This window comes from Doryrhamphus excisus, linkage group LG1, assembly GCF_037039965.1.
Source record: "Doryrhamphus excisus strain RoL-2023G ecotype Guam linkage group LG1, RoL_Dexc_Guam_v1.1, whole genome shotgun sequence".
Taxonomy (NCBI): domain Eukaryota; kingdom Metazoa; phylum Chordata; class Actinopteri; order Syngnathiformes; family Syngnathidae; genus Doryrhamphus; species Doryrhamphus excisus.
Window position 1 is genome coordinate 8,530,375 of NC_136357.1, and position 27,041 is coordinate 8,557,415.

The 27,041-nt window shown below is 43.5% G+C and overlaps 1 protein-coding gene across 2 annotated transcripts in view; it reads right to left on the minus strand.

The window, feature by feature from the left end:
* Nucleotides 1-219: 219 nt before the first annotated feature.
* roraa (RAR-related orphan receptor A, paralog a) overlaps nucleotides 220-27,041 on the minus strand; it is a 210,561-nt gene continuing 183,739 nt past the window's right edge. For both annotated transcript variants that reach the window (XM_058075290.2, XM_058075291.2), the window contains 9 exons: nucleotides 12,257-12,342; nucleotides 9,560-9,701; nucleotides 7,507-7,902; nucleotides 6,794-6,915; nucleotides 6,556-6,688; nucleotides 4,682-4,789; nucleotides 3,614-3,724; nucleotides 3,329-3,441; nucleotides 220-1,829 (listed from right to left, as the gene is read on the minus strand). In XM_058075290.2, coding sequence (XP_057931273.1) covers nucleotides 1,665-1,829; nucleotides 3,329-3,441; nucleotides 3,614-3,724; nucleotides 4,682-4,789; nucleotides 6,556-6,688; nucleotides 6,794-6,915; nucleotides 7,507-7,902; nucleotides 9,560-9,701; nucleotides 12,257-12,342 — 1,376 coding nt within the window. In that variant the 3' untranslated portion in view covers nucleotides 220-1,664. The remainder of the gene's footprint in view (nucleotides 1,830-3,328; nucleotides 3,442-3,613; nucleotides 3,725-4,681; nucleotides 4,790-6,555; nucleotides 6,689-6,793; nucleotides 6,916-7,506; nucleotides 7,903-9,559; nucleotides 9,702-12,256; nucleotides 12,343-27,041) is intronic.

Consider the following 27,041-nt stretch of genomic DNA (forward strand, 5'->3'; position numbering starts at 1 on the left):
CATAGCACTTTCCCCCCTGTAAGTAATCTGTTACAAAATATATATTGTGCAAAAAATACCAGGATGAAATTAATTGCATATTGTTAAAACTGTTAGAAATATGATTTTTTGATTTTTTTCCAATTTTTTGTGTCATTTCCAGCCATTCACCAAATTAATATTCACTCTTTTAATGTTACTGACACCAAATTTGAACATGACTCGGGTCAACTTGACTCGGGTCAAGGTTGATTAATTTAACCATATTTTTTTGTTGTATTGGTGTAGTACTGCACTGCATCACACTGGGAGCTGTTTCTAATATTCAGATTCAATTATTAAGCTACATGAGTGGCAAAATATAAGACGCAGCTCTCAGTATGATTCATATGAGTACCTCTCGGACACACCTGAACATTCTGATCTTTTTGAAAGGCAGCTTTTCATTTGTTGAATTATTGTATTTTGTGCGCTTCAAATGTATTTTGCAAATACATTGAGCTCCACTTCTGGATGGAGTGTCTCCAATGTGCCTTCTCATGGCCACCGATGCAGCAACGCCAACCCCCCCCTACACTCCTCCCTGCCAGACATGACCTCCTCCAGCTCCCAGGACTAGCCTTTGTAGCCGCGGTTCAACTTGTATTTCTTCTTGTGCACATGCAACACATCACTAGGTAAATATACAAGTCTTAAATTAAACAAAGATGTAAATAAAAGTGCCTTATCAATTGAACAATTAAGAATCGTCTAACTACGAATATCATACATGTTATTTAAAATAGATTCTATAAACATTACTTTTTTTCTGTATAGTAAGTACTTATGACCATATACCCTGTAGTACATTATAAAACAGGTGGAATGGACCCTTTTCCTTGTGTTGGTGCCCCGTGCTTCTCCAGGGCACCCTTCCAGAGAAGGATTAATAGCAGATGGCCTTACATGATTTCACTATGCAACAATGGTGGATGGAGGGTTTGTTTTTTTTTGACAGCTAAAATCATTTTCAGTAGAATTACCAGAATTCTATGGTTCTTTTTTGTTTTGAAAGTCTTCTTCAAACGATTGTCCATAGGGAGGTGCCGATTGCATCACCATGCCGACAGAGCCTCCCCGCGAGTCGCTGTGAGTTTGCGTCCCAAGAAATGCATCCGAAAGATACGACTGAACACAAGAGAGAGAGAGAGAGAGAAAAAAACAGCTGAACGTGACCAAAATGTGAGCATTTCATGTTTGAATGTGTGCAACTGCTTTGAATGAAGAGAATTATTGCAGTTTTCTCAGCGTTAACACAAGCATGGATGCTCCAGTGGAACATGCCAACGCCAAAATGACTAATTTGTACAATTTGAAATCAATAAGTCCATAAGTGAATGATCATATGATTGACATCTATCATGAGTTTTGTCTTGAAATGCCCAAAAGATGGTCAAGTTCAGCTGGGCAGAAATTGTCCTCATCTCAGGGGGCGTGTTGGCTCCCCTCCCCAAGTCTTCTAAAGAGAACCACAAAAGTAAACCTTGAGAATCAACTCCGTCGGCCCGACTCCTCCATGAAAAAGAAGATGTTGAGCAGCGTGCCATCTTGTCCCATCTTGTCCGTGCAGGGCACTGATATAAAGTGTCTCAGATTCCTCCTCCACATTCCCCATACGGTGGGCGCCATGGCGCCTGGCGGGGCTGCTACCCGTCAACGGGCATGGACTGCTCAAAGTCTGATCCAAACAGCTCCTTATATAAGGGGGGGAAGTGGGCACGCACAATGTCTGGGTATATTGCTTTGAAAGCCGTCAGCTTTTCTGTATGCCTACTACACAGCGCCCGCAGTGTCGACACTTTGCATATCAACTGTGGAGAGACAGGGAGAGACAAAAAGAGAGAGGAAGCGAGAAAGAGAAGACATGCTGTTTAGATTCACAGCAAGACCAGGAGGACATCAAACAATAGCGATGGAAGACATTCCTCCACCCCCTTACCGCATGTTGACTCTCACACGGGGGCCAAAATTGACTCGGAAATATTGAAACATGCACTCAGGTATGAGAAAGTATGACACTAAAATAAATCAGAAAATAATAAAAATGCGGGCGGCACGGCGGTCTAGTGGTTAGCTCACAGACCTCACAGCTAGGAGACCGGGGTTCAATTCCACCCTCGGCCATCTCTGTGTGGAGTTTGCATGTTCTCCCCGTGCAGGCGTGGGTTTTGTCCGGGTACTCCGGTTTCCTCCCACATTCCAAAAACATGCTAGGTTAATTGGCGACTCCAAATTGTCCATAGGTATGAATGTGAGTGTGAATGGTTGTTTGTCTATATGTGCCCTGTGATTGGCTGGCGACCAGTCCAGGGTGTACCCCGCCTCTCGCCCGAAGACAGCTAGGATAGGCTCCAGCACCCCCGCGACCCTCGTGAGGATAAGCGGTAGAAAATTAATGAATTAATGAATAATAAAAATGCATTGTCTCTGTAGTTCTTTGCTGAGTAAAACACATTTTTGCCACAAGTATCTGCTTTCCTTATTAAGCATGTTGCAAAATAACCTAGAATGGAGCCAAAGAAAGTGGCAAGTGGCAACATTTTGATAAAAAAAGTTGAGAAACACAACTAAATTCCAGAAATAACTGCACGGCGGATGAGTGGCCAGGAAGACCTGGGTTTGATTCTCTGCTGTCATGTATTTGTGGAGTTTGCATGTGCTCCCCGTACATTCCAAAAACATGCTAGGTTAATTGGCAACTCCAAATTGTCCATAGGTATGAATGTGAGTGTGAATGGTTGTTTGTCTATATGTGCTCTGTGATTGGCTGGCGACCAGTCCAGGGTGTACCCGCCTCTCTCCTGAAGACAGCTGGGATAGGCTCCAGCATACCCCGTGACTCTAATGAAGATAAGTGGTATATGAAATAATGACTTGGTTAAAGTATGTTTTGGTTTCGGCTGCATGGTGGTTTAGTGGTTAGCATTTGAGCATACAGTTAGGAGATCTGGGTTCAAATCTGCATCTTCTCCCTGTGTGTGGGTTTTCTCCAGCTACTCCGGCTTCCTCCCACACTCAAAAAACATGAATTGGAGCTGCTAGTGACTGACAGACATAGCTGAGGATAGCCTTTTGGGGGATCTGTGTCAACGTGACAAAGGCGAAAGTGAGCGAGCGCACATACATCTCTCAATGAGACGTGGCTTGTGAGGGAATTTATTGGCCTTATTGTTATTATTTATTAGCATTTGTGATTGAGCTGCTATGTTTGTCAAACATGACGGTTTCATATGTCAAATGTCTTAGTTATTGGATGTTTTTATAAACATTCGTCTATATTTAAAGACTACAGCTGTAATGGATCTCATACCTTTGTAAGGATACCATCCTCTCTGTGGTTCTTCTGCAGGACGTGCTGAAGAGCCAACTGGATCTTCTGCTGGAGTTTCTCCACCTTCACTTTCTCCTGAAGCCAGGACCGATCTGAGAGGTAAGAGTCACCACACGTTTAGTCAGCAGTCTCCTTCATGTAAAAATAAGTGCAAGGCTGCTAATTGTATGCATTGACTGATAAAGATAAATTGGCTGGTATGTTTGTTCGTAGTTCGTAGTGAATGTGGGGCTTTTTTTTTTTTGTACTGTGAGTGACACCTACCGGCAGACATCAACACAAAGGCGGAGAACAGGGCGATCTCATCCTCAGACAGGTGCATAGAACACAAGTTTTTCCCAAACTCGAAGACGGAGCTGATCAAGTCGTCACAGCCTGCCATAGCAAAGGACACAGCATGAGAGCTAACATTCACTCTTGATCTTATGGTAAGACAGGCACACAGGGAGGGGAGAGGAAGGGGGATGGGGTCGAGGGGGGTATTAATCATAATACTAATAGTAATATAAAAAAGGCGCTATGTGGTTAAGTAGAACAGGCAATGCTTTTACTGAGATTTTGCTAGATACTTTTGGCAGTTGGTGTCATGTAATGCACAATTGAGACAATTATGATAAATGAATTATTGGGCATAGAGGGTGATGGATAAAGACAAACAAACAGCACAATAATGAATTTGATAAATGTGACAAATTTGGAAACATTGAACAATAATGGCGTATTTATTTTGTGTTTCTTTTCTGGAAATTTGAAATGTAATATATTTTCAAACTTTCTCCCATCTCTGAGATTGTAATATTGATGGATAGACTGCCTGTTAACGATATCAATGAGAACAATTCAGTAGTTCTGCAACCACATTGGGACCAATTTGCATTTTGTTCACCTTAGAAAACAACTGGAAGTGGAGGAAAATCCTTAGTGGAGGCCTCAGTGATGTCATGACAGTGAAACAAAAATGCTGTTTGAGCGATGTGAGATTCTTTATGTCAGCCTATCAGTGATGGTTTTGATAGCTTTCTCCCAAAAGGCGCTCTGTCTGGCTGTATTTATTCCACAGTTACAGGAGTCAGATGCAACCGTGCCTCACTATCATCTCGCTCCTGGCATAAATAAACGTTGCAGAGACGATGGGTAAAGCGATGCCAGGTAAAGCAGGGATGAACGCCCAGTGTTCGCTTCAAGGCCTTCATCATTGTGTGGAGCAGATTAGGAGATTCTAATTTTGGCTGGGACTTCAAGGGAAAAGGAGTGACACACACACACACACACACACACACACACAAAGGTAACAAACATACAGTCCACACTCCTGCGAACATGTCCACTTACCTAATGACTTGAACACATCTGGCCCGGCGTACTTTCCATCAAAATAGACCGTGTTGTTTTGCGAGTCAAAGGCACGACACATTCTGACAAACACGACTTCCAAAGAGCCTGTGGAGACAAACGGCAACAACATACTGAATCGCTGCGTTGTCCCCCCTCCACTCTATCGATAAGACATCATTCAGGAAACCAAAACATGTACTCGTGCTTTAACAGTATGAGCAATACAGAGCCTTTGAAATGAAATAATAAAGAAGCCAGCTGTCAGCAGAGGAAGAAAAAAAAGCACCTCCAAATTATATGATAATATCAGACATAAAGCTAGTCATCCATAATGACACGACAGATAACAATTGTGCCTCATTTAGTGGCGATAGTGCTTATTCATTCAACCTTTATTGAACAAGATAGAGGGGGAAATGATTCTATTATCTATGGTGTCATTTGCAGCTCTCTGTGGGAGGGAAAAACAGGATGAGGGGAAAGCAACAGCAGCCTTTACCGCTGCTGTGTTCTGCTCTAGCATTAAACCATGAGAGGTACCTGCCACAACATGAAGTACACCTACACAATCCAATGGAAAGACATTATTGTTTGACGTTGGGTTGGTGGCTGTCTGTCCGTGTGCTACTTCTAGTAGCCAAGGACGTACGGCCAAAAACAACACATTCCGGGACACTCCTCGTTCTTGGAATTAAGACATATTGACCCAAATATAAGACAACCCTGAATATAAGACAATAAACGTGGAAATTATATTTTCAAAACAAATACACACAATGACATTATGTTTTTCATTTTCAATATCAGCGAAGTAAAAACTGGAAGTCAAAAAACGGGTCAAACTTGAACTCTTAAGTGAACTGAGTTGTACTTTAAGCCTTACCTATCATAAAGTGTAAAAATAAGCCAACCACTGTTGAAAGTAAAATAAAGTGTGAGATATGTACAGACGTATCTAAAGACATCCGCTACGATTAATTTGTGATCTATTTCCTTTGACCACATTGTACAGAGATCTTTGTACAGTGACATTGTGCATGGTGTTTTTTTTATGACCTTTAGTACAGTCTAGTGCAGGGGTAGGCAAATATTTTGACTCGTGGTCCACATTGAGTTAACAAAATTGTCTGGGGGGCCAGAACATATATTTAACCCACACACACACTATTTTATGCTTATAATTTTCCTTGAATTATTTGTCGAATTTTATCTGTAAAAGTGTTATACTATCAGCTGTATGTTCTCATGTCCCTTTTTTCAGGAGCACTTTTAACATCAGACCACATCAAACTATGTAATTTTTGTTGTTTTTTTTTTTTTTACTAAATAAGACATCCGACTTGCAAGTCATGTTGCCAGTTTGTATGTTCAAAGTTGAAATACTGAGAAAGCAACAGGCGGGCCGGATTCAAACGCTGGTGGGCCGCATGTGGCCCCCGGGCCATTGTTTGCCCACCCCGGGGTCCAAGTGCCTTTGTGTCATTTTAAGGACATTGGACTACAGCTGTTTCATTACATTAGCATTGTAATTAGGTTAGTAATATTGCATTTAAAAAATCAAATAGGTTCCACACAACTTTGTTGTGATTGTGGCCTATGCAATATGGTTTGTGAGCATGTGTGCAGCAGCAAAAGCTTGAACAGCGAGGCTGGCATCCATCATAGAAGGTGTTATATCTGACATAAACAACATAAAATGTTTATCTGTGTCCATGTCTACTGCCAATGCCCAGGAAAGTAACGAGTGACACCGGAAGAACACATGAAGAAGCAGTCATTGTGCAGTCAGGTCAGCTTCGCCCTTGTGACAATGCTAGCACGCTGTGCGTGTGTGTGCGTGTGTGTGTGTGTGTGTTGACAGGCTGTCATACCTGCTTTCAGCAACACTATCTGATCATTCTGACACAGTTCCATGAAGCCATCGATGCGCTTGGCGAACTCCACCACATACTGAATGGCCTCTGTTATTTTGATAGCGCACAGCTGCCACATGACTTCCCGCGGCTAAGAATGGAACAGAAGAAAACTGTGAGTGAATTATCAGCTCTAAAACAACACACTTTATTCTGCAAAACAGCAAAATGGCGGCGGTGGTGGTGGTCAAGGTACCTTGCTCTGGTAGCTCTCCACCTCCTCCTGCAGGAAGGCCTGCCAGGTCATTTGCTGCAGCTCCTCTCTCAGGTACTGACATGTCTCCATGTGTGATTTGGAGATATTTTGGGCCAAGTGCTCTGAAACACAAGAAAGTGAAGACCTCGGTGATGAGAGGTGGCACAGGAAAAGATGATTTATTTACAGAGGAAGGAGGGGAGGCGGATATGCGTGGGCTTTTCTCTCTCATTTTTCCCTTACTGGGAAAAAAAAGCTTGTTGACATTTCCTTTTGCTGCCTCCAGGAAGCTGATAGCTTAAAGCAAAGCCAATCTAGTTATGACACAAATACATGGCAGGGGAGGGGGCGGGGGAGGGGGCAGTGTGTTACTCACTCAAACAAAGGTCACATTTGCTCTGAGAGAAGCAGCGAGCATCAAAATTTAAATGGTTTTGAAAACACATCTGTTAAAAGGAGTTCCGGGGCACAGGGGAGTCTAAAAAAATGATTTCCCCAGACGCCTGCCCTGCTGGATCCTGATTGGCCCTAATTAATGGAAACTAATTACAAAAAAGAGGCTCTTTTAATGAGTGTTGGAGATGAGTCTCCAACCTCCTGCTATTTTAAGCAACCTTTGTGTCGTTTTGCCCCACGGTTGAGTTCTTCCCCCCCTCCCCCTCCTCCATTGTTCTGTCTTTCCTCTCTTTCCCGAATTCTCCCCAGTTCCTCACCTAGTTCTGCCATGGACACGGTGGGAGAAGTTTCTCCGTTGGTGAAGGAGCAGTAAGGGAAGAAGCCCGAGCCGGGGGCAAAGTCGCAAATGGGCTCAGGCTTGATGCCGTTGATGTCCAGGCCGGACTGGTCCGGGGAGGGCTGGATGTCCAGGTAGAAGCTGCTGACGGCCGAGTCGGGTTTGGTGCCGTCGGGGGTATGGCCGTCCATATAGCCGCTGAGGTCGTCGTGGAGCTCCGTGAGGCCATTGGCCGTGAGGCCGTAGCTCGGTGTGAGCGGCTCTGCCTCCCCAGGCTGCTGTTGGTGGTCCCGCTGCTGCTGCTGGAGCCGGTGCTTCTGGACCTCGGCGTAGAGGCTGTCTCGCTGCTTCTTGGACATGCGGCCAAACTTGACCGCTGAAGGACAACAACAGACATCGTTAAGTGAAGCATTACACATGATGGAATATACTCGCCAGTCACAACATCAGGTACAACTGCACAAACTAATGAGATCTCAAAGTCAATTTTTATTCAGGAAGTGGGCATCTTCCATCTTGAGATGACAGAAGAAAGTGGGGAAAAAAAAGTGATAGTAATAAGCTATTTTCCTGGGTTCCTTTTTCCATGTCCAATATTATTCTGACTCTTTATCGAAACAGACATATTACGGAAAATTGTTTTTTGGTCCTTCTGCTACTTTTCCAGCTAAAAGACACCCATCAATCCATCTATTTTCTATGCCGCTTATCCTCACTAGTGTTACTGGGGTGCTGGAGCCTATCCCAGCTGTCTTCGGATGAGAGGCAAGGTACACCCTGGACTGGTTGCACGGGGAGAACATGCAAACTCCACACAGAGATGGCCAAGGAATTGAATTGCAGGAATTTAACTCGGGTCTCCTAGCTGTGAGTCCTGCGTGCTAACCACTCGACCGCCGTGCATTTCAGCATATGCCTCCATCTTCATTTTTCTACATTGTTCTGCATCATGGTTGTTTGTTTCTGCCCTACGATTGACTGGCGACTAGTCCAAGGTGACAGCTGGGTTAGGCTCCAGCATACCAGGGAACCTAGTGAGGACAAGCGGTATAGAAGATGGATGGATGGAATCAATGATCTGCATCTGACTGACATAGCCAGTAATAGTACCACTGACAACTACAACCACTATTATATTCATATGTAATAAAGATGCAGTACATATCATATAACAGTTATCTTTTTAAAGGCATAAAAGCTCTTGTATAGCAAGTATACCTAATGCTGTGTCCTGTGAGAGTGAAAATTAGGTGCCACAGGCGGTAAGTATTATTACACACCCTTCTAAATACAAATAGATTTATTTTTATATCTGGTTCAATAAACTAGGAATATTTTTTATGTCAATGTAGCTGTCTCTCTCTTATCCAGTTAAGGTTCCAGACAGTGACGACCAAGAAGAAAATGTCTGGGAGAACAAATCATGTAATGTCACACTTTTGGCTGAACTCGTTGTCCTTTGAAGAAAAAATAAATCTTGGTGTCTTACGTTGGAGATAAAAGCATGCGATCAGATGATCACAGTGGTGAGAAAAAGACTCTTTGGTCAGCGCTCCCGGGTCCTGGAACTATGTCAGCTGGTCACAGGGAGTGGATGTGGGTGTGCAAGCATGTGTGTGAGAGTGGAGAGACAGAAAGGAGAATGCTGGCAGATGGGTTGGTGTGTGTTGAGTGAAGGCAAGAGTCACCTTCATCTGTCCTGATTGTGTGTATCTTCATGTGTGTGTGCACTCAGGCACTAATGTACTTCATTCATGAATATGTATGCATATGTCAAGAGGATATTAAGCCAAAGTTGTCTATTTGCACATTGGATGATAACATTAAAAACCTGATTACTCACTAACTTAGAGTTCTGCTTAACTGAGGACAGCAAAAATAAAATGAAAATGTTCTAATGCAGGGGGTTAAATAACCACACAACTAATAATTAGAACCCTAGCTGACCAGGTACTTTGCAACGAAAGCTAGATCATTACATCCCTTACAGTACATCCTCCCACAGTTCTCCAGCTTGGCCGTGAAATACTCACCATCCCGTGACATACCCACTGCCAGACACTTCTGCAGCCGGCAGTGCTGGCAGCGGTTGCGACTGGTGCGGTCGATCAGGCAGTTCTTCTGGCGGGGGCAGGAGTAGGCCGCATTGCTCTGCTGACTCCTCCTGAAGAAGCCCTGCATAGGAGAGGAGCATAATCAGTTCACATAGGTGGGACACACGCTTTAAAAATATGCAGAGTTTCTTCTGGATCAAAGGAAAAATAAGATCCTACGCAAGCACAACAGAAAATAACATGATTTGCTCAGATGGGATGGAGGAGGGATATAAGAAATAAATTAAAACAATCTAAATCATCATATTAGTCTCCATCTGTTTTCTATGCCCTTATCCTTACTTGGGTCACAGGAGCCTGCTGGAGCCTATTACAGCTGACCTCAAACAAGAGGCGGGGTACACCCTGGACTGGTCGCCAGGGTGTAACAACCATTCACACTCACATTCATACCTATGGACAATTTGGAATCTACAATTAACCTAGCATGTTTTTGGAATGTGGGAGGAAACCGGAGTACCCGGAGAAAACCCACGCATGCACATGCAGAGTGGAGATTCGCTTAAAAAATTAGCATTTTCCCTATGTTAAAAAAAAGTTGTTGAGCATTGTTGAGCATTGTGAAAGGAACCATAACAAGGAGGTTGAGGAGCTGCATGTGTCTCTGGGGCTGAGGTGTGCTGACCTGCGGCCTATTGTAACAACAGCATGGCAGCAAATTGTTGAGCGCCTCTCTGAGACTGCGTTTGTGTGTAAGTACACAACACGGACATGTATGTGAATACCAAAAGCCATGCATGACAGCCATGAACAACACTTATTTTATTTGGTCTGAACAAAAATTAGGCTGCACGTGGGACGAGTGGTTAGGAGAGCTAGCTAGGAGGACCTAGGAGACCAGAGTTCGATTCCACTCTCGGCCATCTCTGTGTGGAGTTTGCTGTGTTCTTCCTGTGCATGCGTGGGTTTTCTCCAGGTACTCCGGTTTCCTCCCACATTCCAAAAACATGCTAGGTTAATTGGCGACACCAAATTGTCCATAGGTATGAATGTGAGTGTGAATGGTTGTTTGTCTATATGTGCCCTGTGATTGGCTGACGACCAGTCCAGGGTGTACCCTGGCTCCAGCACCCCCGCTACCCTCGTGAGGATAAGCAGTAGAAAATGAATGAATGAATGAATGAATGAACAAAAATAAAATTTTATGCAGTTTAATTTGCATTTGGGACAACTCTAGATTATTTTTTTGTACAATTAATTCCAGTAAACGGCAACACATCCACCACATGTGTTCTTATTTCTTTGGTTTCAATAAATAATTTGGAGCAAGTTGAATACAGTCCATTTAATAAACTTTTATGATGGTGACAGTTTGACCCCGAAACTGATGAATTCACTTTACATTATTTCCACAGTTTGAAAACCTCATGGAGCGTCTTATGTTTGAAGGTTTCAGTGTATGATGTCATCAATGACAGTCGATGACTAATAATAACAAATCTAGGTTGCATATCAGAAAGTGTAACCAAGAAGCATACAAACAAACAACAAACCCATGCTGATGAAAATAACCCCTTTGGAGAAGGTATAGTGATGCTACCGCTGCGCTGGTATTTTTTCAGGCTGCTACACAGTAATTTCTGGCATCCGGAGAAGGCAACATGTCCAAGCACGAGGGTGGCGTGTTTGGTCTGATGTGATAACACAATTTTTTGTCATTGGGATTATTATCTGGCAAGTGCAGCACGTAAGCATACATATCGCACACCGACTGGATTCCTCATCCTTTTGACTTAATGAATTGATTCCAGCACATCATTAACATACCCCACTCTACTGCTCCATACACATATGTCTTAATTAGCTGCTCATTGGCTGTTTAATTACAAGAAAACAGCTGACAGCTGCCAAGTTGCTTTATAATGGAAGCCATTATAGGAACGGGCTATTACCGCCGGCAACAAGCAGAACTCTGTAATAATGCTATGATTTATGGCCCAAACTTTTGTACTCGCACATATCATTAAAGGTCTCCCTGCCTGGACTAATTAGCAATCATTAAAGAGAGATTTCAGCAGTTTATTCTTGAGTGTTGTGTTCCTCATGGTGCCTGTGTGAGGCAAAGGAGCAGCTGACAGAAACCCCTCTCACATACACTTACATCCATGCACACACACACACACACACACACACACACACACACAGACGTGAGAACAAACAGCAAAGGTGCAGACTTGCAGAGGAATGCTAATGATGTGCTGGGTGACAAGCGCGAGGACAAGAATACACTCTAAGCACAAAATTCCGCTCACTGTGTATGAATGGCTGGTACATTTGAAACTGTACAAAAGACGACTTCAATGGAGGCAACACAATGTTGCAAGCAGCCAACAATCTGCTCTAATTCAAAGCATGCACCTTTTTGATCATTTTATTTCAAGACGAGCGGGCTGCCAAAAAAAAAAGTGTGCATCCGTGGAATGGGAAGGAAAAGACGAGCAGAGGAAAGACTTGGTCCAATGAATTGTTTTGAATTATTGTAGTTTTGACCATTTCTTCACACAACTTCAGCAACATTTGGGAGCAACTTTCTTGAACTCCTCACTTGTTTCCTTGTTGAAACACAGCAAACCACCCAAATCGCCCAACATATGAACGGAGGCTCTTGACACTTACCTTACAGCCTTCACATGTTATCACACCGTAATGGATGCCTGATGATTTGTCTCCACAGATCTTGCAGGGAATTATTTCGATTTGAGCTGCATGGGAGACAAAACAAAAGAAAGAGAGGGAGTGTTAAAAAATAAATAAACACAAGTCATACATTTTGTTGTCACAAGTCACTGTACAACACTGAGCACCATGGATCCATGTTGGTACATGAAAGAGCACTGCGCTTTAAAAAAACATTTCATTCGCCCGCTTTTGAATGCTTTGCTTCCACAGAGTGGAATATTTACAGAGTTCTGCACATTTGTGTTTGCATATGAGGAAAGAAAAATGCAATTTTTTTTAACAATTAATCCTTATAAACAGTAAACAAAGTATCAGTTTGAATCATACACAAAATTATATGTGTAGCCAGGTTAAACGCAAACTCCCAATACAAGCAAAAGATATATAATAATAACTGTATGAATGAAGCTTGCTGGTCCATATCTACTATATGATATTTTCCAGCATTTCAGTACCAATACTGAAATGCAGCAGCTCCAGCCAAAATGATATAATGAACACATTATGCTTCTTCTGCTGGATGCATTTCATAAATACACATGGTTGGTGCAAAATAAGATAAATGTAATATGTACTGTAATATGCACTACTAATAATTGAAAAAGTGCCCACTGCGTGTGACTCTGGGTGGTTCTTTGTCAGGTGTGAAAATAGAAGTATTGAAAGAAAAAGAAGAGGTAGTTTTCACATCATTTCCGGTTTTGTGCACTAATTTTTTTGTTTTTGTCATTTAGCACCATGCGTAGTTGCTTTGTGGAAAGTATGTGCAGTCGAACCTGTTTCTCATTAGTAATCGGAGCGACTATTTAGGTGGGAGGGGGAATACGAGCAAAGAGCAAAATGTAACATTTTACAGGGATTGCAAATTGTTTATTTTCAATCCAAACGTAAAACTCGGAAATAATTCCACATGGTGGACAGCTGAGGTTTCTCCTCTGGAGAGCACGGTGTCTGATATGCCAATGTTGCATATCTCTCATAATCATAATCAGTTTCACAGAGGTATATTATTGTGGTTGTAGTGTTTTTTTCTCAAAATGAACAAAAAAAGTGTTAAGGTCAATCTGATGCCAGCATCATACAATCTATATTAACTGTACAGACATTTTTTTAAACACTAAACTCCCCAGCTCATCCCACTACAGCCCTACCACGAGCCCCGCTTCTGTCTCCCTACCGAGATCTTTATCTCACATGCAGCCCTCCTTCAACTTCTCCCAAATCTTAGCCCCTGCTGGCGTTCCAACAGCAGCAGAAGGCATGCAGCGCCAGACAAAAATCCTCTATCTGATCTAAATCGAGGAAACATCACCTCAGGATATTTTCTCACGATGTAATGGCTTTCTCCAAGCAGCCAATGAAAAGGCAAGGAAGTGGTGCAACACACGTCTGCGCCAATTAAGGGGGAATATGATGATTTAGTCTTAATAAGATGCAATAAAAAATGATGATAATTAGGAAAGTGGTGCTCCGTCGGCAATGTCAGGGCGTTACATCAGCCTCTCCCCTCCAGCCAAGCCTGACGCTTCATATGATAAACCCTCCAAGCTCCTTATATCCCTTGTACACCTTAACAAGCAATCTCTTGATGCCGGTTTGATCACATCACAAGCACTTTTGCTAGGGTTCAATCCACATATCCCTGCCCATTTTAATCAGCCGCCAAGGAGCCTGCAGTGTGTCATGTGGATAATGTCCTTGTCCCTGAGGCCCGCCCGCCAGAGACCCTTAACACAGAGCCTCTAATCCACTAACTAATAGCCACGCTCAATTCATTCACCAATCTGTGTCTGTTCTCCTCGCGCTGCTGGAGTCAACAAAACGGGCTGTGTTTACACGGCATTAGCCTACATTTTAGCAAAATGAACAAAAGCAAGTGGTGGATGGTACTCAATTTACCCTCCTCCTGACAACACTTTCTGCCATTTGTGATTCTCGTACACAATAGAGGGCGCTGCACTTCGTCACCACAGATTATTGTGAAATCCAGGCAGGGGGGCGGGCTTTGAAACCCTATCTGAGAGGGTTAATTTATAATTAATCTTTTCCTCACAGTGAACAGTTGCTCGTTATGGTGAATGGGCCTGTCGCTGTGTGAGTGCACTCCATTGTTTGTTTCTGTGTTCTCCGCATGAGCATTAGCAGTGCAGTGTGTTTCGACTCCTTTAGCATTTTCAGCCTCATTACTTACATAATTTGTTCTGACATGCACTCACAACAAGTGAAGCGTGCTGTAATTATGACTAGCTGTGGTTGTGGCCAGCTGAGGGCTGCAGTAGCAGGCCCCAGTCAGTGGGTGGTAGTGCGGGGCTACCGTTTCTTCTGCAGAGTTTAACGCCGTGCTTCCACCCACCCTATCCCAGCCCACAGGCTTTTGGCTCTGAGCTCCAGCCTGCGATAGCTCCAGGCTTAGGCTGATGCTAGCTACCCCCACCCCCACACAGCAGAGATGCCTTCATCTCTCCAGAAGAAGCGGCGCTCACTCAGGCCTGACTGACGCTGTGCCACATCAGGTGAAAGCAGTGGGAGTAGACGGGGCACGGCGGTGCCAGGCCAGGCGGGGTGTGCACACACATACACACACACACACACACACAAAAGCAACACTCACAAACAAAAGCCCTATCTGCAGCAGAAAGGCCCTCAGTGCACACAACCTCCCCGGCTAACACCCTCACCCCACACTCCAGCGCTGCATAAGCTGCTGGATGTGGAGAGCACTCAAGAGTAAAACAGGTTTGTCTCTGGACCAGCTGAGGGAGGCTCTGTGCTTCCTTGTCTGAACATTACGTTATTTGCACACTGGGATAAGCTGCTTTCAAAAAATGGTTCAGGGGAGAATAAAAGGAGAATACAATTTGAAATGAAATGCACCATGAAGGCATCTAAGTCCACTGTATGTCCACTATATCAGCAAAAATGTTGAGACACACATTCTTCTTATACTCAAGTTATTTTGGAAAAATCTCTACTATAGATTGGGGGTGGCCATTTTCCACTTTAAGGTCCTCTAATGGTGCGTTCACACGTCTCATGTTTGGTTCGGTTAAAAAGAACCCTACTATATTTGCTGTGCTAGTGCAGTTCATTTGTGAATGCAATCATCTGAACCCTGGTGTGCACCAAAAAAGCAGTCCAGGCATACCTGTCAGCATTTGCAATTGAAAATAAGGGAGATTTTCCAGACCTGAGAACCAAACCAGGGTGTAAACTCAGCATAAGTAACTAAGGCCCTATAATTTCCAGATGAATGGAATCGCAGAAGGAATACCACAATTGGCTGATAGAAACGGAAAGTACAGTTAAATGTGGAGTCTTGCAGATATTTACATAATGTGAATCAAATGTTGTCATCGTGAAGAAAAGGAAAGTTTGCGTAGAGAAGTATTTCCCCGCATCATAAACACCAGCCTAACCTCTTTTCAAGAAAACTGACAAACTAAACTAAAACACTGGCAAAAGAACTTCAAAACTCCTCTCTTATAGAGCAAAAATGGAAGCTAGTGGGGTTAGCTTAGTTTAGCATAGCATGCTTGCGCGGCTGTTTGAATGAACAAAATAAGGGTGCCATCTAAAATATCTTACATTGGGACCTATTGTGTTTTTTCCCACTTTTTGGACCAAAAAATCGAGTTAGAATGTTGTATTCTCATGTTAAACAATGCCAAAGTTCCAGATAATGAGGTTTAGGTATTTGGAAGTTAGCCCTGAAAGAAATTTGGGATGGCTCAAAACGCTCGGTTTCAAAAGGCGTGGTAAAACTTCCCCTTTGTGATGTCACAGAGGGGCGGACTTCCTTATATGGTGCATAGTTAGGAAGCCCTTTGGGCGACCGATGTGGAGTGGGCATGCCCCGGGGGCGGGCTGCGGGTGGAATAAATGAAAACAAATCCAAGGAAATACAGCTGGAATAGGTGCAGATTCAGCAAAATGGTTATTGCGTGTAGCTGCTCTATAGGAATGTGGGAGTAAACGGAAACAACCCACATATACACAGGGAGACCATACAAAGTACACACAGAGATGCCCATGCGGAGATTCAAACCCTCCTGACTGTGTGGCCAACATGCTAACCACTAGGCCACGGGATGGCCCAGAAACTGACATCCCATTAGAAAAGCAAGCTGAGTTACGTCTGTTTCTGAAATACTGGGTAAAATTGGCCAATGCTTTATTGCATCAATACATGTCATGATTTTTGCATTTAATTAACTGATATTTTATTTGCTGTCACAACAGTAGACATAGTAGACACAACAGTGTCCCTATAGTCTTTTGTCCATGCGATGCTTTTCTTCGGTGACTTGTGCTCCAGCGAGAAGGGCTTGAACAGAGTTCACACGAGGAGTCAGTCAGTCAAACAAACACACAAAAAGGCCAGCGCTCATAAGCACTCCCACTCTGCCAGTCAATATCTATTGACACGAGCTGCGTGTTAAGTGCCTCGTAGTGTGAGACAGGCAGCTGCTGGCTCGCTTGAGCTTGACCAGCGCAGTGCCACTGATCCCATTCACCGCGCCTCCCCGGCCGCCTGCCAGCCCCTGCCTGCTCTGTTTACAACATCAAAGCTTGGCGCCGTTTGACGGGCAGCCATGTAAAGCCCATCGTAGAAGCCCATCGCTTCCTTGCAGCGCAGCGAGATGGCCTGTGCCAGCAGAATGCTTAAAAGATACCTGCGGAGACTGCAATAATATGTCGAAATCAAACTGTGACACAAGTGACCATGAGGGCAAGACAAGCAACTCCACTGCCGACGTGGGCATCTTAGACAATAAGGTCCAGCTGACAGGAGAGACACATTGTTTGTGCGTGCGAGCTGTTCAAGGACACTGATTCACCGCGCTTACAGCGCTTCCTCGTCGGAGGATGATGTGTCACTCAAGGCGCATGTACAAAAAGGCCAGCGTGGCTTCCGCAAGTTCACCCAGTGACCTTCACTGTCTTCTCCAGAGCCCCAATTTCAACCCACTGCTAAAACTACATGCCATTATTCAAGGCCGGGAGAAGTGACAGTTGATTGCTAACACCCACAACAATTTGCCAAACGCATACTCACAGCTTAGTGGGGGCCTGTCAAGTTCGTTTTAGTGGAGGCAACGCATAGACAGACACTGTAGGATGGAATATTGTCTTCCAGTGCCCCGCAGGTGCATTAATGCTTCATTTACAGATGTAGACTGACATCATGAAACATGTAAAGATGAGAAATATATTGGGAACCTGACGTAATGTTAATATAATATGTGTGAAGTAGTGTGCACACACTATAGTTCAAGTCAGTGTGCCTAATATAAAATACATTGGGTTAAACAATCACCATCTTCAACTTTATTCATATTTTAGTTATTATCTCAAATGGGAAAATCTCAATGAGATTGTGCAAGTGTACTTCATGGGTTGGCCGGCGAATACTTGTGTATACATGGCAAATATCTGGTCAGAATGCCCCAACTGGACCAGTGACGTTGAAGGATTAACATCATCCTTTACGTTCCAGCTGTATGCTCTGGCCACTATCATAATGCGAAGAGCTTAACCCATTACGGGATTGGACCAGTAAATCATTTTCCTTGCCTGATTATCCATGATAGACATTAAACAACAAGGTCCAAGGTTTTCCACTGCATACTGTCGCCTTCCTATTGGACCACTTACAAAACAAACGTTTTCCAAAAAGAAGCCTGACTTTTTATTTTTAATACGGAGTGTGTGTGATTGTGTGTGTGTGAGACAGCTGTCAATGACAAGGATGACGCATGACAGCGGGCTCATGTTGGAGATTATGTAAGGAACTGGACAGAGTGCAGCATTATGAGCCGATTAACAATTCTTCTCTCATCAGACAAACTGTGTTAAGACATTTCCCTTTAATAATATTTTTGCAGCAACACCAAATAGTGTAGAAGCTCCCAAGAGTATTACACAAAAGCCGAATTACAAAATAATAATGAAAGATGCAAGCAGCAATGAATTGCTGAGTATCAGGAGTATCTACAATATTCCCTAAATCCTCGGTTCCCAAAGTGGGGTACTGTATTGTAATAGGGGTATGTGAATAAAAATGAAAAACAATTAGATCCTAACACTCACAATTACAAGTGCACCTGAACACCTCAAAGCGCAAACATAATGGACCACAGAGGATACATAAGCATGCTCTATAAGCATGAACAATGAAGTAAGAGCTAGGAGACCCGAGTTCAATTCCACCCTCGGCCGTGTCTGTGTGGAGTTTGCATGTTCTCCCCGTGCATGCGTGGGTTTTCTCCGGGTACTCCGGTTTCCTCCCACATTCCAAAAACATGCTAGGTTAATTGGTGACTCCAAATTGTCCATAGGTATGAATGTGAGTGTGAATGGTTGTTTGTCTATATGTGCCCTGTGATTGGCTGGCGACCAGTCCAGGGTGTACACTGCGTCTGGCCCGAAGATGGGATAGACTCCAGAAACCCCCTTGACCCTTATGAGGATAAGCGGTAGAAAATAAATGAATGAATTTTGTTCAATGAACGGGTTTAAAAGAAGTGGAACTCTGGAATTAAACACAAATTCAAATTTTAGGATTCCAACATCAGGAATAAAGGTTACTTATATATTTATCAGTGTTCATCTGAAACTTTATCAAAATGCAACCATGCAAAATACACATTTTGCCCCAGAATTACTATGAAATTAATTGAACAATCAATTATGTTCATAGACTCTGGCATAGCCACGACCCTATTGAGGATAAACGGCATAGAAAACAGATGGGTTAAAAAAAAGCTTCTGGTGACCAAAATTTGATCATCTGAATAGAATGCATGATGACTGGATCAATCCACAAGGTATTGTATGCAGTAGCACTACAAATGCTCAAAAAACCTGAAATAGCCAAACAAACAACAAAATTATGACTTCCTTTTCCTTTTCTTGGGAATCTCATCTGTCTACTATGTTTCATGTTGATCACTGTCTTCAGGGGATTAATTTTCACAAATTCCGAAGTCACTACCATGCCAACTGCCACCGCTGAGTTCTGGGCCCTAAAAAAAAATATATATATTTCTTAAAAAACACGCTAATTTGGTCTGCACACAGACACCGGGGGGCACTAAACTGGCTGTCAAGTGCAGATGTTCCGCCATCATTATATGCAGTTATTTATTTTACTGCATGCACTTGGCATTTGGCAGTGGGGATCAGCTGTCGCTCTCTGCTGAACACACATATCCATGACAGTCACATCTAGCAGGAGACAGCCTAACAAGTGCACAATTTCTGCTGCTTTTTGTCTTTTCTGCTGCCGCCACAAGAAGTCGCTCAATACATATATATTTTATTTATTCCCATGTATGCAGCATAATAAAGGTTATTTGAATGTCAGCGGCAAAGGACAGCGGTGGCACGTGACACAGTGTGAATGGAATGTATGCGCTATTTGTTTATGGATTGAATGCTTATTTACAAGAGTGGTGGCAGAATGGAATTTATTGCTTTAAAGCAAAACACAAATTCACCTGCAGCCTAAAAGTCCGCATCATTTCAACATGCTTCCATTCAAGCTGGAAACACGCTGTAGTCATCAAAAATATTTGGACCACAAGGGGATTAGAGGAAGGAGAGATATAATTGACACATTCGCCATGCATGCTGCATCCTGCTAATTCCCACCAATCATTGAGCTGTGATCTCCCCGCCATATTGGAGACTGGCTTTATTTGAAGAGATGCTTCCCTTCATAGCAGCACATGCAGGGACTCTGCTTAAACTCAACGTCTGGGCTGTTGCCCTTGGCTGCTTTTTGGATGAACTCATGCGTGCATCACTGTGTGTTTGTTTGTGTGTGAGGCCTATTAATATTTCAACATTGCCCAGCGCCAGATGCCTGTACAACAAAGCAGCGCTTCCCTCCGCATGTCTCCCACTGTATTTACTTGACTGTTTTATTGAAGAGCATTCTGACACCCACAACAAGAGGAGTGGAAGGGAGGGGGGGGGGGATAAATTCCCAAGCACAAGACATCTCTGTCTGTGTGTCGTTCTTCGCCAATTGGGCACTAATTTATGTTTCGTTGTGGCAACGGCTGACGGGCTTCCTGACTGGGGATGTGCACGCTTGCACTCTGGGGGTGGGACGACAACAAAAGACCGGGTTTACAGAGAAGACAAGCACGAAGGCTAGCACGTGTGCAACACAACCCCTCCCTTCTTGTCGGTGCCACCTGAGTTGAAATGCCCATCACTCCTCATCTACTTCCGTATGTTTCTACTGTATCTTAAGACTGCACTGACAACATATGTCGCACCCTTGCGCTGTTTACTGCAGGATACGCCCCTTGTGTTGGTGCCAGCAGGGGGACAGTTTCACACTGTTATGCTCTGATAGCAAAACACCATGTGTCAACAACATACCGAAAGCCCCTTGTTAGTCATTGACAATCACAGGAGCTTAATTTAAACTAAATACATCGCAAATATGGACATTTTTTGTCGAAAGCAGGGGTGTCCAAACACAGCCTGCGGGCCAATGCAGCTTGCCATCCACTTTTAACTGACTTGTATCAAAGTCTAAAAATATAATGGACTAGGGTCCACGCACAATACATGCTTAAATGTTTCATACTTCTTAATTTAAACACTATGTGGAGCTACTGTATTGAAGAAGGCAGAGTCTCCACAATGAAATTGTTCAGGTTAACCAGAAATGGTGGAACGAAAGAGACCCTATCTATGCGTGGATGTGCGTCCTTGCGGCTGAAACCGTGAACAATATTATTCTCCTTCCACTGGAAGATGGCTCAAGCCGGGGGAAGGTGTGCTAAGATGAAGGCTGGTACGTACCAAGATATTCACCAGAGAGATAGTTAAAGCTTCCACCGTTCACATTGCAGGTCAAGTCAGTGTTTTTTTTCCAAATGGGACCTATGTATTTATTTTTTTGTTTCAGTACAATTCTGACTTTTTTTCATCCTAAAATAATTTTTAAAATCTCTCAATGATGTGGTTCACTTCAATGTCCCAACACTCCTGGCTCCAACATCCACCCACGCGCTCCTCGGAACAGAGCAAGTTCCCCACAAACTGCCATAGCCCAAATAGCCCAAACTTGACTTCTTCCTTCTTAATCTCCCTTGCAAAAAAAAATTGCACAAAATCCTAAAAATTGCCACAAACGAAAAATTCAGGCATTTTTACTTCTGTAAACACACACCAACATTGTGTTTTGTGCGCATGAACATCACTTTTCTATCCTACGGTAGTTGTTGCTTAACAGCAGTAACACTGGCAGTGCACAACACTGACAAATTGGATGCTTTGAGGAACAAAAGCAACAAAATTCAAATTGTATTAACTCACACATTAATAAAATATCCAAAAGGTTTTGAGCGGACAATGTTTGTTAAGTTTTTCATTTAGATCAGGGTTGACTAGAAAAATGTAAGGACACCCTGGTCTAAGCCACCTTTGTTTGACAAATTAATCAAAAAAGCACAGCAGCTTGAGAAAAATAAAGAACATGTATGACAATACATTGATAATAATACCAGAATAAAAATATTTATAATATAGCAAAATAATAATGAAAATCAAAGTTTGAGCTTTTTGGTTAAAAATGTGTTTTTCCGACCAGACATGATAAATTATATTCTTTAAAATAAGCACTTTAGATGTAATGTAGTGTGCCCCACACTTTGAAACCCCCTGATAATGTGTATACGGATCATTTTTAAAATAAATCTATGTTTCCGTTAAGAACTATTTCAGGCCTGTGTTGGATTGTTGGCTGTGCTGCGGTATGCAGAAGCATTGTGATACAGTACACCAAAGCTCAAACTCACTGAGGCTGAACTCACACAGGACCTGGCTGATTGACTGGTGCTGCTACCCTTTGAATTTCTAAGTTTTAGCTCACTTCTCAGCCACTTCAGTCTGACCACTTGAACTATAAAATTTAAAGCCTTGATTTTGTGGTCCGGTGCTTAAGTGAGACACCTCAACGTCTGTGCCAAACATAACACCCCTCCTCTCCGACCCCCTCTTCCCCGGGGGGGACAGCAGCCTCGCTTGGCTCCTCTGGAAATGCACAGGAATATATAAATAATGAATCCTTCAAAACATCCACTGCAATTACATGCAGAAACCTTTACATAACAACAAAGAGCTGTGTAGCATTCCACTAGGGAATTCTCCTCTGCCACACAGTACAACTTTCTTCCCTCTCTAATTGCTGTATTAGTATGCATTTTCTGTAAGACAAGCACAACTCTGCTGTGGGGTTTTGAACAGGATATTTCTACTGGTTCACACAAAGAAATCAAAACTTACATCCTACAATTTCCTGCCTGGTCTGTTCTTTGCCCAAAGGGTGACAAGTACCGTATATGTGCTTTTATGTGAGTATTACTTTTTGTGTGCGTATTTGAGCGCCTCAGTCAGTGGATATAGATGGGTATGGAGCGGGATACAGGAGGTTCCAGTTCCATCTCATGCTGCTGCTCAGGGTCAGTGGGTCTTAGGCACGTGGCCAGAACACACACACAGAGCAGGCTGAGTATTTTAGCTCATAGTAATTGTCCCTCTGCGGCCTCCTTAGGAAAACAGACTTCCAGACAACGCATACAGGCTGCACTGGCCAGATCCTAATCATGACTGATATTTGCTCCATCCAAGAAGGAAGCTCAGCTTGAGCCTGCAGCCATGGTGCGACTCACTCTTTCCATGTGATCTAACTGCAGCTCTGCACGTGTTAACCCATCAGTTGATGAGTTATTTATGATTTGAAACTGATTTATTGCATTTTAAATGGAATGCATTGCAGATGAGTGCATTTAAAGGAGACCTATTATGCTAATTCTTCCTTTGTATCGAATTGTGGACTCCTATAGAGCAGCTACACATGACAACCTGCACAGAAAGCTTTCTACATCTTCCAGAATCTGCACCTATTCAAGCTGTATTTTCCTAGATTTCCATAATGGTTTGTTTTAATTTATTGCACCCACGGCCCGCCTGTGGGCACACCCACTCTGCTGTGATTGGTCACAGCTCCCAGCTTGTACACTTTGTACGCAGGCACGCCTGTATAAGAAAGTCACCGACTGCCATTCTTCTTGAAGGTCTTGGTTTTTCATCTGCTGAAAAAAGAGAGTGAGCAAGGACAGAGAAGATGAATGCCATCAATGGCCATCCGATACGTCCAGGGACGTGTGATTGAGACAAATGAGCCTTGTTACATTGGTTGGGATACTGAATCCTGCTGCTCAAAGATCCACAGCCATGATAACGCTGAAACCGGAAGCGGTCGACCTTTCCACACACAAACCCCTTTGGCATTGAGTGGGAGAAAGTTTCACCGGTCTCACTAATGTTTTTTGTTTCTTCTATTTCATATATATACACATGTATATACAGTATACGCTGCATCCTGGCCTTCAAAGGTACTTGTCTTTAAAGTGCAGCAAATTAAAGGAGAACAGCACCATTATCTAATCGTTAAACATTGCTCTGAGCAATCCATCTTGTATCGCTATCTTCAACGAGGAAATGGCTGTGACCATGTAATTTATTTACTTGAGATGAAATGTGCAAGGGTTGGGAGTGGGTTCTTCCCGCAGGTTGGAGGAGTTCAAGTATCTTGGGGTCTTGTTCACAAGTGAAGGAAGGTTGGAGCGTGAAGTCGACAGGCGGCTCGGTGCCGTAATTTGGCCGGTTGGTTGTACCGGTGGTGTAGGGCTGAGCCAGAAGGCAAAGCTTTCAATTTACCGGTCGATCTATGTTCCCACCCTCACCTTTGGGTTGTGACCGAAAGAGAAGATTTCAGATACAAGCAACTGAAATGAATTTCCTCCGTAGGGTTGCTGCACTCACCCTAAGAGATACGGTGAGGAGCTTGGTCATCTGGAAGGAGCTCAGAGTTGAGCCGCTGCTCGTTCACATCAATAGGAGCCAGTTGAGATGGCTTGGACATCTAGTCTGGATGCCTCTGTGAAGCCTCCCTGTTGAGGTGTTCCGGGCATGCCCAACCCGGAGAAGGCTCTGGGGCAAACCGATGACACGCTGGCGGGATTATGTCTCACAGCTGGCCTGGGAATGCCAGACCCATTGAAAAACTGCAAGAATTTCCATTTTCTACTGTTGTTATAATGAGGTTCTAAGTAGAAGAAATGGGAGTGCATCAATGTGCAAAGCAAGGTCCATAAAGGCTCATTTGAATGAGATTGGTGTGGAATAACTTGCACAGAACATTAACTTCAAGGCTATCAAATACCTAAACTACAACAGAGATGTTGAGCCAGCAAGCCCAGAATAACCAAAGATAATAATCCTACACTGCTCTGTCATATAATTTACACGAAGAAGGACCAATGACTGCATAAAGAGTCACTGTAGCGACTAATGGACTCTCACATCTTACAGAAAGGTGGGGCATAAAAACAAAACACTGGTTACAGTCCTGCTGTGGAGTTCATGAACTCACTTTAAAGTTCAGATTCGTCTATTTTCACTTCCTTATATGTGAAACAGTCTCAATACCATATTATGTCGTCTTACATGGCCTTTAAGGGTCTCCATTGCAGATGAGGATTAAAGCGATCCTGACTAGCCTCCCAGTTCCTCTACTGCAGTAGCAGTCTGTTTGAAAAAAAAAAAAAATCCTCGACGACTAGGGTGTACAAGGAGTCTGCGGTGCGCAGGGCACACATTCCCGCTGCATCACTGTTGTCATAGTCCTACAAACACTGGCCAGCTTTTGTTGAACATCGTAAGATGAAGCAGCCATGCGCAAAGCCACGGTTCCTCTTCCTTGTCCATTTTGCTTACGGTGGAAGACCTGAGTGGCGCAGCTGCTACCTTTAGCTGAACTATTGCCTTCTCTGACTGCCTGTGAACACACCGTGCTTGACTGTAATCCCGGGCAAATAAACAAGTGCCAAGATTAATGATTGCATAAAGCCATCCCAAAAGCCCTGGAATAATCAGCTCTCCAGCCTGTTGTGCTTCCATGCAACAGTTGTGGGAGTCAGCTGACAGCCAGTGTTTGTGCAGCCTCACAACAGCCGGGAATCGGCCATGCGTTTTTTGTTTTTTTGTGTCACCGACAGGAAGCTGTCGATACTTTCCACATGAGAGTAATTGTATGCTGCGCTATACTGTAGGTGGCAGGGTGAGGCACTTCTCAGCCTCTTCACGGCTGCTTTATTGTGAGCACAATGGCACTTTTCACAATACAGTAAAAAGACGGTCAAGTAGACATGGAGGAGCACATTAGATGTGAGTGTAAAGCGATAAATCACAAGCACAATGGACAAAACAAGGCTATTAAAATGTCATTAGGAGCATGGACTCTAGGCTGCAACAATAACATGAGCTGCCTTGTGATGAGAGGATGCTCGAGAGACAGTAGGGACTGAGGCAATCCACACGTCCAACCGGGCAGGGGAGCGTGGGACACCCCTTTTCAGGAGGTTGCTCCACAGTATGAAGGAAGAGGCAGCACCCTGCCTAATGAGGGGTGAAGTGAAGCCCCCTGCGGGACCCCCTCAGGCACATTCATTAGGAGATGAAAAAGTGTTTCCCGTGGCGGTGCAAGTGTCTGCCTCGGTTCGGACATGTTTAATTTAGGGGAGCGGAGGCCACACCAGCCAGGTCTGCTCGTATAGGTCACGAGAAGAGTCAACAACAAACCAGCGAGCTGAATTCAAACATTCAACCACCTTTTAAGCGTCCACAATCAGAATAATAAAGGTCAAGTGTGCTCTCTTCTCTTCAAACTGTGGTGGCAAGAGACAAGCTATTATTGGGAAAATGTACAGCTTATCTCAAGTTCCCTCCGTGCCATGCATTGCATTTTGTTGCATCTTTATGGCTGCAGGCAGAAATAATAGATTCATTTAGCCGGTGGTGGTTTGTGGAAGGGAACCAAGGATTATGGTAATGCGAAAGTGAACGCTGCAAGCCAAATACGGTAAAAGGGAAAATGCTGCAGTCGGAAGACTCTCGGAGAGGTTAATTTATGGGATTGCACAAATGTGCATCTTCAAAATATTACTACATTGGGGAGTCTAAAGAGAAAAACACAGTATACAGAGGGGCATCAAATGGTATAAAAATGCATGTCTGCTTATGACAATCTCATATTTATGAATAATTTTCCTTGTTAGATATGTCTAATCAATCTCCTGTAATTAGCAAATGCAAACCTTTGGTGTGCTAATCCCCTAAGAGTTGTGGATTTGTACATCAAAGCCTACTTCTCCCATATAGATGCGTGCTTGAAATTCCACTCCATTGGAAACCTGCAAGTATTTGTATAGCATGGATGCACAAAGTCTCGCCTTTTATGTTTCATAGAATCCTGTGGGTTTGCGCTACAGAATTCTTAATCCAGTGTAATCCAAATATAGTTAGCAACAAAAACGTAGATGCACAGCCAAATGGCTCCCTCTGTTTTTAAGGATTGATATCTTTAGTGGCTTAGGCGTGAAGTGAGGGAGGGGGGAAGCCGTGGGGGAAACACTAAAATGCCTCAATAATTCAGCATGGCTGCCTTTAGAGTTGCGATCTTGTTTTTATCGCTGGCAGAGGCTAAAAGGTAATCAAATAATCAATTGTTGTGCACTTTTATATAATGCAATCGCATGCCCAGGGTTCTGTCAACAGGCTAAATGTTCTGCTGTTTAGAATCAGCTGCAATTTGCACTCTCTCCCCCCACATTCAAGGCCGGGTTTAATCCATTGT